Source organism: Schistocerca cancellata, chromosome 1 (genome assembly GCF_023864275.1).
Source record: "Schistocerca cancellata isolate TAMUIC-IGC-003103 chromosome 1, iqSchCanc2.1, whole genome shotgun sequence".
In the NCBI taxonomy this organism is placed as follows: Eukaryota; Metazoa; Arthropoda; class Insecta; order Orthoptera; family Acrididae; genus Schistocerca; species Schistocerca cancellata.
Genome location: NC_064626.1, coordinates 301,531,758 through 301,546,877, shown reverse-complemented (window position 1 = coordinate 301,546,877; position 15,120 = coordinate 301,531,758). Strand labels below are relative to the sequence as shown.

The 15,120-nt window shown below is 40.4% G+C and overlaps 1 protein-coding gene across 3 annotated transcripts in view; it reads left to right on the top strand.

Moving 5' to 3' along the window:
• Positions 1 to 15,120, top strand: part of LOC126172270 (diacylglycerol lipase-beta-like) — an 828,807-nt gene that overhangs the window by 774,348 nt on the left and 39,339 nt on the right. For all 3 annotated transcript variants that reach the window (XM_049920867.1, XM_049920868.1, XM_049920866.1), the window contains one exon: positions 14,122 to 14,276. In XM_049920867.1, coding sequence (XP_049776824.1) covers positions 14,122 to 14,276 — 155 coding nt within the window. The remainder of the gene's footprint in view (positions 1 to 14,121; positions 14,277 to 15,120) is intronic.

The window sequence follows — 15,120 nt, the reverse complement described above, 5'->3', positions numbered from 1 at the left end:
TCCTCATACACTTCAGCAATTTCTCGTCATGTGCAGAGCTAGTTGGCATATAAACTTGTACTATTGTAGTAGGCGTGGGCTTCACATCTATCTTGGTCACAATAATGCATTCACTGTGCTGTTTGTAGCAGCTTACCAGTACTCCTATTTTTTTATTCATTATTAAACCAACTCCTGCATTACCCCTATTTGATTTTATATTTATAACCCTGTATTCACCTGACCAAAAGTCTTGTTCCTCCTGCCACCAAACATAACTAATTCCCACTATATCTAACTTTAACCTATCCCTCTCCCTTTTTAATTTTCTAACCTACCTGCCCGACTAAGGGATCTGACATCCCACGCTCCGATCCATAGAACGCCAGTTTTCTTTCTCCTGATAACAACGTCCTCTTGAGTAGTCTCCGCCCGGAGATCTGAATGGGGGACTATTTTACCTCCGGAATATTTTACCCAAGAGGATGCCATCATCATTTAATCATACAGTAAAGCTGCATGCCCTTGGGAAAAATTACGGCTGTAGTTTCCCCTTGCTTTCAGCCGTTCTCAGTACCAGAACAGAAGGCCATTTTGGTTAGTGTTAGAAGGCCAGATCAGTCAATCATCCAGACTGTTGCCCCTGCAACTACTGAAAAGGCTGCTGCCCCTCTTCAGGAACCACATGGTTGTCTGGCCTCTCAACAGATACCCCTCCATTGTGGTTGCACCTACGGTATGGCTATCTGTATCGTTGAGGCACGCAAGCCTCCCCACCAATGACAAGGTCCATGGTTCATGGGGGGGGCATTAAGTATTACTGATTTAAATAATAAATACCAGTACATTTAAGAGTGCACTCTTTAATATAGTATTAAAAACTCCTGTACTCTGGTAACAAGAGCTGTAAATTGGCACAATAATAGTCACTTTTTTTTCTTATGGAGAAGACATGATGATTGGGCATCAGTTTCCATTGAAGAAGAAATGGTTGAAATGATGGTTCTACATTGTAAACTCTGAATAAATAATGTGCTCCACTAGACCCCTCTTGACAAAAAATAATCAAGCCTGCCCACATTACTAAGGAAGTGTGTGGCATGACAGATTAATATTTGTGTCTTTGCTTTGTTACAAGATGCATCAAAATTGATCAGTCCATTGATAGTGGATGAGCAGTTTTGTACAGACATGTTTTCGCACTCCTCCAAAAAGTAAAAACATTAGGATTGTGTGTAAACTTATGTTAAACAATATAGCTATATGTTTTGCACAATGAAAGAAACAAATGCAATGTGTCACCGCAAATGGATCTAGGGATTATTCCTGAATTTGTACACAACTTGTTGTTAATGCACAAACAGAAAACAATGATTTTTAGTTACATCTGAAAATGGAGGAGCAACCATTCAAAAAGGAACATAAATTATTATTGTAGGAAAGAAAATATATGTTTAGGAATTCATCAGAGAGTCCTCAGTGACACATGTCTCCATCAAAACTCACGCTGATTTTAATACAGCATGATGTTTCTCTTAGAAAGAAGATCTCAATCACTGCAAAGATAAATGTGAGTGAAGTGAATGTAAAACTGAAAAAGTTAAAATCTTTTGAAGATCATAGAAGTATGAGGAAAAGAAATTGCCCAGCATAGAGGGAACTGATCTCAAGTCTAATACTGTCATTATAAAATACTGAGAGCAAAAGGTTTACAAGTTTCAGATTCGTAATCAATAATATCAAAAATAGCTTTATATGGCCAGTAATAACTTTGGTATTAAGTGCTCTGAACCATAACAAAAACAACAGTGCAGGTGAAAACTCTGAATTTTTTTTTATTTTTTAATTTATGGGGTAGCAAGCACAAATGTATGCATTTTTGTAAAGTCTGTCAAAACCCAGTCAAACAGCAATATAACTGGAATGGATTATTATGCAAAACATCTTAAAATGATGTGCTTATCTTAGAAATATAAAGAACAGAAGAGCCTTTCACACAAATCTGCCCGATTTCTACATTTACTTCTGAGCACACACTATGACAAAACTGAATTAGATTGACAAAACCACATCCACTCAGTAACATATGCAATACCCTGTTTCTCAACAACCTGTAATAAACTGTTTCACACCATTGATTATTTTACACCCTAAATAACAAGTGACCAATTACTTTGGTCTGCCTTTGTTGTTTCCCCACAGAGACACATTGGTTGTTGCCACAAAAACTCATTACTTGCTACAATTTTGTATGGCTTCATGAACATTTTTCACATTATAGCCATCTGTACCAACACTTATGTTGCGTCACAGGCATCAAATTACAATGATCAGTTTGCCAGTAGTTTCACTTCACACACTTATTTACCAGCAGGTTTGATCCATCTAATACTGGTTCTTGGCAGCTGTCTATACCCTGCAAGCCATGAGTGCATGGCTTCATCTAACAGTTGTCATCAACAAGAAGTAAGGGGAATTTTCACATAACTGGTGTAAAACACAATATGATGGACCATTCAACTTCAACAGATGTGTAACGTTATCACTCTTGACCTCATCTAACTGATCAAATTTGCTATCTTGGTCTTTTTTCCATAGCATATTTTTTATGGCTGCAACTTACACAAAAATGAGCATGTCAATAGAAAGCAGACAAGTTGTGTTGCTCTTATATAGGCCTTGATCTCAGACTTGTTGCACATAGTCAGACATGAAATGTGAATTGTTTTCATATTTGATGATGCAGAATGTACTAGTTTGAATCCTTTTGGATACTTCATTGTTGTTGCACCTATTGTATTTATGTGTCAAGTAGTTCACTCTCAGTCAAATACTGTTTTCTGAGCAGCAGTGTCATAATAAAACATAATGACTGCTCCTCATGGTATGTTTAAACAGAATGCCGCGATATTAATAGTATATGTAGTTATTATTATGGCATACAAAATTGTACCTTTGTACTTGTCTGGCAGTTAGGCTACAAGCTGTACTGTGCCCATTCAACAGGAGGTCACTACTTAACCTGTTTTTATTGGCTATTGGATGTCTGCATATGTTTGAACCATCTTATGCTGAGCTGATCAGGAATAAAAATTATTATCAGGTAATGAGAGAGCTCAATTTCTTTCCAGATTAAAACTGATTACCATTCTAGGTCTTTAACTCAAAATTTTGCTGTACAGGAAACCTTCTGTGAATTTTCAAAAGTGTGAGACATGTATGTCGTAAATTAAGCTGTGAGGTCATGTCATGAATCATACATGGACAGATCAGCATGTAGAGCATTGTCCACGACAGTTCCATATTTGCGATCCAGTGTAGTGCAAATTTTTAATTTCATAAGCAGTTTCATCTATTTATCACACCAGTAAATATCAAGGGAAAAGCTGTCAAACATAACTGAAAATGAAGATAATACTTTTCACTTCTATAGAAGATCAGTCAGTGATCAATATACTGAGAGAATACTCCATGATTTAAATGAAAACTGTAACGATCTAGGAGACGTGTTCATAAATCTGAATAAATTCTTAAGCTGTAAATGTTTGGATAAAGCTGGTTTGTATTTAAACAGGTTAGGATTTAAAAATTTTAGTAAAATGTTCACTGATATGTGTAACATTTTGCAAAATAGTGGAAATTTATAAGAATTGATGGGGCTGAGTAACAGTGTTTGGTGACAAAAATGGCAAGACTGAAACGGTATCCAAAAAAGACCACAAATAGAAAAGAATGTCCCTACATAATGCACTTGAAAGTAAATGGTCTAAGTACTGATTTTTCAAACAGAAGTCATAAAATGGACAAATTACAAATTATTCTATTGGAATGTAGAAGTATCAAAGTTATTTGCCTCAATGAACATTGGCTTATACTGGACAATATTAAAATTCTTAATAAAAATGAAAATTTTGAATTAGCCAACAACTTTTGTAGATGAGAGAAATCACATGGGAGGTCTCTTTACTTACTGATTCTGATGTAAAATATGAAATAAGAAATGATTTTAAACATTTGAATGGAGAATGTATATTTGAAAGCTGCTGTATTGAGCTGAGGGACCTAAATGTCATAGTAGTTTCTATTTATAGAGTAGCTGAGAAAGGTGCAACTGAATCTTTTCTGGTGAAATTTCATTGCCTGCTTGAAAAACTTAATAAAGAAAAAAGGAAAAAGATAGTAATAGCACTAACTTCAATAATAATATCATAGTTGAAAGCAATGAGATGTCCAAATTCACTGACTTAATAAAAAAAACTTTGGCTTCAAAATAAATTTCATGCAACCTTCTAGGGTAAATGCACTGTCAGCTACCTGTATTGGTAATATTCTAACACATTACGTATTTAAAGATGTTTATAAATTTTGCATATTTTTGGGAATCTCTGACCACTCTGCATTATTCACTGAACTACCAAAAATTAATAAAAAATTTCATTTCACAAAAGCAATATGAAAAGTAACTTCAATGAAAAAAATTCAATTACATTTAGAAGTAAGCTGAGAGGTTGAATGGCCTTACAACAACTGTATTTTGAGTAATAGTGGCTTGAACAATTTCTTATGTAGTTTTCTTGCAATATTTAATGAAACCACATGCAGAAAAGTGACTAATAAACTTAAATGGTTAACTGAGGGTATAAAAATTTATAGTGCCAGAAAGAGAAAACTCCACAATGAATTGAAGTACCACTAAATAAGACATTTTACTGAGTGTGTTCATCATTATAAAGTTACACTATGTGATCAAAAGTATTTGGACAACCCCAAAAACATACTTTTTTATATGAGGTGCATGGTGCTGCCACCTATGCCAGGTACTCCATATTAGCGACCTCAGTAGTCATTAGACTCTATGAGAGAGCAGAATGGGGCACTCCACAGAACTCATGGACTTTGAACGTGGTCAGGTGATTGTGTATCACTTGTGTCATATGTCTGCAAGCAAGATTTCCACACTCCTAAACATCCCTAGATCCACTGTTTGCGATGTGATAGTGAAGTTGAAATGTGAAGGGACACATACAGCACAAAAGCATACAGGCCGACCTTGTCCGTTGACTGACAGAGACCACTGACAGTTGAAGAGGGTCATAATGTGTAATAGGCAGACATCTATCCAGACCATCACACAGGAATTCCAAACTGCATTAGGATCCACTGACAGTACTATGGCAGTTAGGTGGGAGCTGAGAAAAATTGGATTTCATGGTTGAGTGGTTACACATAAACCACACATCACACCAGTAAATGCCAAATGACACCTCACTTTGTGTAAGGAGCATAAATATTGGATGATTGAATGGTGGAAAAACGTTGTGTGGAGTGACAAATCATGGTACACAATGTGGCGATCCGATGGCAGGGCGTGGGTAAGACGAATGCCCGGTGAACGTCGTCTGCCAGTGTGTGTAGTGCCAATAGTAAAATTCAGAGGTGGTGGTGTTATGGTGTGGTCTTGTTTTCCATGGAGGGGGCTTGCACCCCTTGTTCCTTTGCATGGCATTATTACAACACAGGCCTACGTTGATGTTTTAAGCCTTTCTTGCTTCCCACTGCTGAAGAGCAATTCGGGGATGACGATTGCATCTTCAACATGATCGAGCACCTGTTCATAATGCAAGGCCTGTGGCAGAGTGGTTACATGACAATAACATCCCTGTAATAGACCGGCCTGTGCAAAGTCCTGATCTGCAGCCTATAGAACACCTTTGGGATGTTTTGGAACACCGACTTCATGCCAGGCCTCACTGATCGACATCGATACCTCTCCTCAGTGCAGCAGTCCATAAAGAATGGACTGCCATTCCCCAAGAAACCTTCCAGCACCTGATTGAGAATGGAAGCTGTCATCAAGGCTAAGGGTGAGCAAACACCATATTGAATTCCAGCATTACCAATGGAGGACACCATGAACTTGTAAGTTCTTTTCAGCCAGGTGTCCGGGTACCTTTGATCACATAGTGTATATTTAAAAAAGCTGTGAAGGCATCCAAACAAATGGCAAACATGAAGTTCATTGTACAACATAAAAGTAAAACAAAAGCAGTGTGGTCTGTTGTCAAATCATAGTTAGGTGTTAGAGTTAGTAGTAATGAAATATCTAGGATTAAAGTAAATGATAGCTTTATTGTAAACTTGGCTCAAATATCAGAGTGTTCAAATGAAGTCTTCATAAATGTCATAAAGTCAGACATTGATGTAGCAGAGTATTAGGGTGCAGGTGGTGACTATTGGGAGTTGTGGCAGATGGATGGTGTGTTAGGAGGCACTCTCTCAGTTTGCCACTTGCTGGTTCCTCAGAGAAGAGGAGGTGATTGTAACCTGTGTACACCAGAGGGGACAGTAAAAGAAGAGTGACTTTTAACTATTTATTTCTGCAAATACATCTCTCGTTTAGTGATGCTACAGCAGTACTCTGCCGCTGCTTGTCTGGGTGCGCCACAAGCACCTGGCAGCTGCTCAGGAAGTGGATGTTGCGTCTCCACCCTCCGCACTTGAAGAAGGTGGTGCGTGCATGTGTGGTTTATACACACTGGCCTTGGAGGTCCTCGATCCCCTCCCTTAACTGTGGTTCATCTACGCTCTCTGAACCGCGATGACAATTGTTGTGTGGTTGAGAAGTGTGCCGACTCTAGCCTGCCATGCAGGTAGGCCCCGTGGCTCCATTGAAGTGTCAGAAATGCTGGTGTCCTGGCCCAATTCAACACAGAAGACCCCCAGGCCTCCCCATCTGCGTTGGAAGCTGTCAGCAGCAGCGAACTCATGACTGGTGCTTACAGAGAGGAAGAGAGCTCTCTGGTGGCTGTTGGCGATGTTCAGCAGGAAATCTACGAGGTGCATACAAGTTCTAAGGCCTCCGATTTTTTTTCTAATTAACTACTCACCCGAAATCGATGAAACTGGCGTAACTTCTCGACGTAATCGCCCTGCAGATGTACACATTTTTCACAATGCTGACGCCATGATTCCATGGCAGCAGCGAAGGCTTCTTTAGGAGTCTGTTTTGACCACTGGAAAATCGCTGAGGCAATAGCAGCACGGCTGGTGAATGTGTGGCCACGGAGAGTGTCTTTCATTGTTGGAAAAAGCCAAAAGTCACTAGGAGCCAGGTCAGATGAGTAGGGAGCATGAGGAATCACTTCAAAGTTATTATCACAAAGAAACTGTTGCATAACGTTAGCTCGATGTGCGGGTGCGTTGTCTTGGTGCAACAGCACACGTGCAGCCCTTCACAGACGTTTTTGTTGCAGTGCAGGAAGGAATTTGTTCTTCAAAACATTTTCGTAGGATGCACCTGTTACCGTAGTGCCCTTTGGAACGCAATGGGTAAGGATTACGCCCTCGCTGTCCCAGAACATGGACACCATCATTTTTTCAGCACTGGCGGTTACCCGAAATTTTTTGGTGGCGGTGAATCTGTGTGCTTCCATTGAGCTGACTGGCGCTTTGTTTCTGGATTGAAAAATGGTATCCACGTCTCATCCATTGTCACAACCGACAAAAAGAAAGTCCCATTCATGCTGTCGTTGCGCGTCAACATTGCTTGGCAACATGCCACACGGGCAGCCATGTGGTCGTCCGTCAGCATTCGTGGCACCCACCTGGATGACACTTTTCGCATTTTCAGGTCATCATGCAGGATTGTGTGCACACAACCCACTCTGCCAACTCTGGAGGTGATCCGTTCAACAGTCATTCAGCGATCCCCCAAAACAATTCTCTCCACTTTCTCGATCATGTCGTCAGACCGGCTTGTGCGAGCCCGAGGTTGTTTCGGTTTGTTGTCACACGATGTTCTGCCTTCATTAAACTGTCACACCCACGAACACACTTTCGACACATCCATAACTCCATCACCACATGTCTCCTTCAACTGTCGATAAACTTCAATTGGTTTCACACCACGCAAATTCAGAAAACGAATGATTGCACGCTGTTCAAGTAAGGAAAACGTCGCCATTTTAAGTATTTAAAACAGTTCTCATTCTTGCCGCTGGCGGTAAAATTCTATCTGCTGTATGGTGCTGCCATCTCTGGGACGTATTGACAATGAACGTGGCCTCATTTTAAAACAATGTGCATGTTTCTATCTCTTTCCAGTCCGGAGAAAAAAAATCGGAGGCCTTAGAACTTGAATACACCTCATACAAAAGACTTATACGCCACATGAATACTATGTCAGAGAATCAAGTATGTGCATCCTGTATGTCATCAATCCTTCTGACCAACTCCCCTATGAACTCAAATGGTGGAGTATTTATAATGTGAAATATCGACTGGTGTTGACCTAACATCACTTGTAATGACAGCATAGGCTTTCCTAATGTGAATATATCAGTGTTTCACATCATGCCCTATTTGCTCAACACATTTGTTACCCCAACAGACTGGTCCATAGCAGTATTCACTATGCCTTCATGCATTAGAGATGCGACTTCTTACTTCATGTAACAAGGTGATGAGAGACTTCTCACTCATATTGCTTTACTAAGCTTCTGCTTATGCTAGCTACCCAGTTCATGCAAAGCACTGATGTCCTGCATTCCACCTGACGTGCTAATGTGATGAAATGCTGCCATTTTGTTTCTCGCTTGTTGACACTCCTGCAAGGAACACAAAGTGAGCGAGGTCCCACAATTATGAAATTCTGCAGCCAGCTGCCTGATACAATGTTGGTACATAACAAGAGTAAAGTAAATCCCTTTGGAATCCATCAAGAATCTGAATATCTTACAGATTTTAAAAAGTCACAATAAAGGATATGAAAAATGTTATATTATCATTAAAAAATAAAAACTCTGCTGGGTGGGGTGGGATACCCACTAAAGTGATTAAAACAATGTGTGGCATAATAGCACCTCCCCTAACTAAAATATTCAACCATTCTTTTGAACAGGGATGCTTTCCTGGTGTTTTGTTGTATGATGAAGTCAGAACTCTGTTCAAGAAAGGGTCAAGGGAAGACATGGATGGGAAACTATTGGCCTATTTCTATTCTTCCAGTCCTGTCAAAGGTGTTAGAGAAAGTAGCTGCAAACCAGACAAAAATTCTATTGTAAAAAATTATATTATTATAAGTAGCCAATTTGGATTTCAACCAGAAAAAAACACTCTAGATGCAACACTCTAGATGCAGTAAATAACTTTATTGGAAAGATAGACAAATCATTGGATCAGAGGAGTAAAGATGCCGGTATGTTCTGTGATCTCACAAAAGCATTTGACTCCATGAACTCTGACTTGCTAAACTATAAATCATACAAATGTGGAATTAAGGACAATGCTCTAAATTGGCTAACATCATACCTACACAACAGAAAACAAAGGGTAACTGTCATCTTAGATGCAGTGAATTATTATTCTAAATAGAGTACAGTATCACAAGGTGTGCCTCAGTGCTCCATTTTGGAACATTCTTGTTCCTATTCTACATAAATGATTAACCCATAAATATAGATTCCCCATCAGTTGTGTTTGCAGACAATACTTCTGTTTTAATTGAAGACGATGATGCAGAAAACATTCCGAGCTCCAGTGGAAGCTCATTGGATACTTTAGAAAACTGGTTCCAGTTAAATGAGTTGAAACTGAACATTGCAAAAACCAATGAAAGAAGTTGACATGGTCAAATTACTGGGACTAAATGTAGACAAGAATTTAAGCTGGAGTACACATATTGACTTCACATCAAATAAACTAAGCAGTTTTGAATTTGCAGTGCAAATACTGGCAAATTCCACTGACTTGAGTACACAAAAAAATTGCTTGTCATAGATATTTTGAATCTGTATTAGATATGGGATAATTTTCTGGGGAAGTTTAAGTAGTATATCTCAAATACAGAAACTGCAAAAGAAAATTGTCCAATACAAGTGTACCGCACAGCAAACAGTCTTGTTACCCATTATTTCAGAAACTACAAATACTAATTGTTCCCTCCATTTATATTTATGAAATTATTTGAGGAGAATCATTTTAACTGTACATATAACACAAGAAACAAAAATAATTTTATGCTACTGACACACCAGTTGAAATTATGTACATGGACTCCACAGTATATGGGGATGACAATATATAACAAGTTAATGGGCAAAAATATATTTAATATGAAGCCAGAAATTTTAAAAACAAGGCTACAGTAGATTCTGTGGGAGAAATGCTATTGTTCAATAGAAGAATTCATAGAGGATGAAATAATAATTTGGGCAAGGGGTAATTAATTGTTAGATTTTATTGTATGTATATACAACATAAATGTATTATTATGAGTATGCTGTTTGTTAATATCAACTGTTCTTTGTTTATGGTGAAATTTCACCACAACTTGATGTGTCTCCTGTACCTGAATCAAATGACTTGGATTATGTACATTATGAGACAAATAAACAACAATTCAAAATTCATAGAACTGGATACATTTGAACATCAACAGAAATGTTTGAACTTGTTGACATGAACTAAATAATTATAAAATAGCATCTAAGAAACATTGTCAAATTATAAAAGAGCATATAATCTTCATAATGATATTCTAGCTTCCTCCAATATGAATGCTGTATGTGCAGGTGGCATTTCCCTTCTGTACGACAGTGTGTTCTTGAACTCATTCTGTGGTGTGCAATAATAAAATACATAAATTTGTCTTTGGAAAATCCAGGATGGAATGAAACAATACCAGAGAAGGAAAGTTGCTAATCACCATTAGCAGATATGGTGAGTCACAATAGGCACAACAAAAAGATTCACACAATTAAAACAATCCGCCATTAAGGCCTTTGTCAACAGTAGACACATATACACACACACCCAATGTGCGCGCGCGCGCACACACATACACACACACACACACATATATATAAACGCAACTTGCACACACGTCTGCAGTCTCAGAGAGCTGAGACCACACTGCAAACAGCAGCACCAGTGCATGATGAGAGTGGTGACTGGGTGGGGGTACGGATGAGGCTGGGGCAGGGAGGGGGAGGGATAGTATGGCGGGAGTGGCGGACAGTCAAGTGTTGCAGTTTAGATGGAGGGCAGGAGAGAAGGTGCGGAGGGGGGAGGGGGCAAGTAGTGGAGAGGAGAGAAATAAAAGAAATTAAAAGGCTGGGTGTGATGGTGAGTGCTGGAATGGGAACAGGGAGGAGGCTGGATGGGTGAGGACAGTGACTAATAAAGGTTGAGGCCAGGAGGGTTATGGGAACATAGGATGTATTGCAGGGAAAGTTTCCCCTCTGTGCAATTCAGAAAAGCTGGTGTTGGTGGGAAGGATCCATATGGCACAGGCTGTGAAGCAGTCATTAAGATGAGGGATATCATGTTTGGCAGCGTGTTCAGCAACAGGGTGGTCCACTTGTTTCTTGGCCACAGTTTGTCGGTGGCCGTTCATGCGGACAGACAGCTTGTTGGTTGTCATGCCTACATAGAATGCAGCACAGAGGTTGCAGCTTAGCTTGTAAATCACATGACTAGTTTCACAGGTAGCCCTGCCTTTGATGGGATAGGTGATGTTAGTGACTGGACTGGAGTAGGTGGTGGTAGGAGGATGTGTGGGACAGGTCTTGCATCTAGGCCTATTACAGGGGTATGAGCCACGAGGTAAGGGATTGGGAGCAGGGGTTGTGTAAGGATGGACGAGTATATTGTGTAGGGTCGGTGGACAGCTGAATACCACGGTAGAGAGGTGGGAAGGATAGTGGGCAGGACATTTCTCATTTCAGGGCACAATGAGAGCTAATCAAAACCCTGGTGGAGAATGTAATTCAGTTGCTCCAGTCCCAGATGGTACTGAGTTACGAGGGGAATGCTCCTCTGTGGCCAGACTCTGGGACTTTGGGAGGTGGTGGGAGTCTGGAAAGATAAGGCATGGGAGATTTATTTTTGTACAAGGATGGGAGGATAATTACGGACAGTAAAGGCTTCAGTGAGACCCTCGGTATATATTGAGAGGGACTGCTCATCACTGCAGATGCGTTACCACAGGTGGCTAGGCTGTACAGAAGGGATTTCTTGGTATGGAATGGGTGGCAGCTATCGAAGTGGAGGTATTGCTGGTGGTTAGTAGGTTTGATATGGACGGAGGTACTGATGTAACCATCTCTGAGGTGAAGGTCAATTTCTAGGATGGTGGTTTGTTGGGTTGAGTAGTACCCGGTGAAGCAAATGGGGGAGAAGTTGTTGAGGTTCTGGAGGAATGTGAATAAGATGTCCTCACCTTCAATCCAGATAGCAAAGATGTCATCAATGAATCTAAATCAGGTGAGGGGTTTAGGATTCTGGGTTTTTAGGAACTGCGTGGCACCATCCTATGCTAACATATTCATGGCCCATCTAGAGGAATCCTTCCTAAAAACCCAGAATCCTAAACTCCTCACCTGGTTCAGATTCACTGATGACATCTTTGCTATCTGGATTGAAGGTGAAGACACCTTATTCACATTCCTCCAGAACCTCAACAACTTCTCCCCCATTTGCTTCACCTGGTCCTATTCAACCCAACAAGCCACCTTCCTAGATGTTGACCTTCACCTCAGAGATGGCTACATCAGTACCTCCGTCCATATCAAACCTACTAACCACCAGCAATACCTCCACTTCGACAGCTGCCACCAAGAAATCCTTTCTGTACAGCCTAGCCACCTGTGGTCAACGCATCTGCAGTGATGAGCAGTCCTTCTCAATATATACCAAGGGTCTCACTGAAGCCTTCACTGACCGTAATTATCCTCCCATCCTTGTACAAAAACAAATCTCCCATGCCTTAACTTTCCAGACTCCCACCACCTCCCAAAGTCCCAGAGTCTGGCCACAGAGGAGCATTCCCCTCGTAACTCAGTACCATCTGGGACTGGAGCAACTGAATTACATTCTCCACCAGGGTTTTGATTAGCTCTCATTGTGCCCTGAAATGAGAAATGTCCTGCCCACTATCCTTCCCACCCCTCTACCGTGGTATTCAGCCACCCACCGAACCTACACAATATACTCGTCCATCCTTACACAACCTCTGCACCCAATCCCTTACCTCATGGCTCATACCCCTGTAATAGGCCTAGATGCAAGACCTGTCCCATACATCCTCCTACCACCACCTACTCCAGTCCAGTCACTAACATCACCTATCCCATCAAAGGCAGGGCTACCTGTGAAACTAGTCATGTGATTTACAAACTAAGCTGCAACCTCTGTTCTGCACTCTATGTAGGCATGACAACCAACAAGCTGTCTGTCTGCATGAATGGCCACTGACAAACTGTGGCCAAGAAACAAGTGGACCACCCTGTTGCTGAACATGCTGCTAAACATGATATCCCTCATCTTAATGACTGCTTCACAGCCTGTGCCATATGGATCCTTCCCACCAACACCAGCTTTCCTGAATTGCACAGAGGGGAAACTTTCCCTGCAATACATCCTACATTCCCATAACCTTCGTTAATCACTGTCCTCACCCATCCAGCCTCCTCCCTGTTCCCATTCCAGCACTACACAGCCGTCATTTCACCGCCACACCCAGTCTTTTAATTTCTTTATTTCTCCCCTTTCTGCTACTTACCCCCTCCCCCCTCTGCACCTTCTCTCCTGCTCGCCGTCTAAACTGTAACACTTGACTGTCTACCACTCCCGCCATACTATCCCTCTCCCTCCCTGCCCCAGCCTCATCCTTACCCCCACCCAGTCACCACTCCCATCATGCACTGGTGCTGCTGTTTGCAGTGTGGTCTCAGCTCTCTGAGACTGCATTCATAGAAAAGTCACACAATAGTCATGAAACACAAGCTAAGGTCACTATTGCTCAGCTAAACACTGGTGAGATTTTTAATTTCAGTATGGAGACAGTCAGTTGTTATTTGTTAGTTTTTTTTTTTCAAATGGTTTACATATAGCTAAGGAATAAAACTCATATTACATTTACTGCTTTAATATACATTTCAAAACTGGCTGCATTCTTTCTCTTGGACAGTATATCTAACATATCTTGTGAATTACTTTGAAATCTCCAGTCCCACATGGCACTTTGGTTCATTTTATTGTTTGTTGTATTTCACATTTGGTTTTCAAAATTTTATTGTTACAAAATGATGTAGTATTGCTGTTACCAAGAGTTGTTTTTAAATCAGTTATTTGTTTCTGCAGCTGGTGTTTTGAGTAGGGAAGCAGCAAAAGTGACAGAAGAATTTACATTTTCAATTGGTGTGGGAGATGATTTTGTTATGAGACTGGGTGTGGACAGCATGGAAAACATTCGAACAAATGCTCTCCGTGTGTTAAAATTTTGTAAACTTCCCAAGGTAAGTGGCTAAACATTATCTGATCTGCTGTTTTTGTGTCATAGTTGATAATGACAATAATAATGAATAATGCAGTGGTGGTAGTGGTAATAATAATTATGGTAATGATGAACAAAGTAATGATGGTGATAGTGGCGGTGATGATGATGATGATGATGATGATGATGATGATGACTGCAATAAACTCAACAGCGCAACTGAGGCCAACAAACCCATTTTCTGGTTCCCAGAGCCCAGACCATGTGAACAAGATGAAATTAAGTGCCACACTCCCTTTTTCAAAAACAGCGAAGCACCTGCAGAAGAATCAATAATTATAGAACTGCATAAACAAGGTCCTGAGGAATCAGCTGAAATGTTCCAACAGCAAATTAAAAAAAAATTGGATTGAGGAAACCCTACCCAAAGACTGTAAAACAGCTCTAATCCATCCACTGCAGAAGATATGCACCATGAAAAACATCAGCTGCAGAGAAATATCCCTCCTACCGGTAACCAACAGAATTCTCTTATTTGTCATCCAGGAGTGCTTAGAAGGCCAAGTCAAGTATCAAATATGGGAATACCAAGGCGGCTCCAGGAAAGGTTGTTCAACAGGAGAACAAATCCATAACATCAAAAGTAACATCAGATACTGTACTTTATAGGTCTAAACAGTACATGTCAGCCTGTTTGGTCTTCGAGGAAGTCTATTATTCAATAGGCTGTGAAGCCCTGTTCAACATCTGTAAGGAATTTGGGCTGACCTTATTAGCATATCTAACATATCTTGTGAATTACTTTGAAATCTCCAGTCCCACATGGCACTTTGGTTCAGTTACTAACTCCAAGATAAACTTCCTAG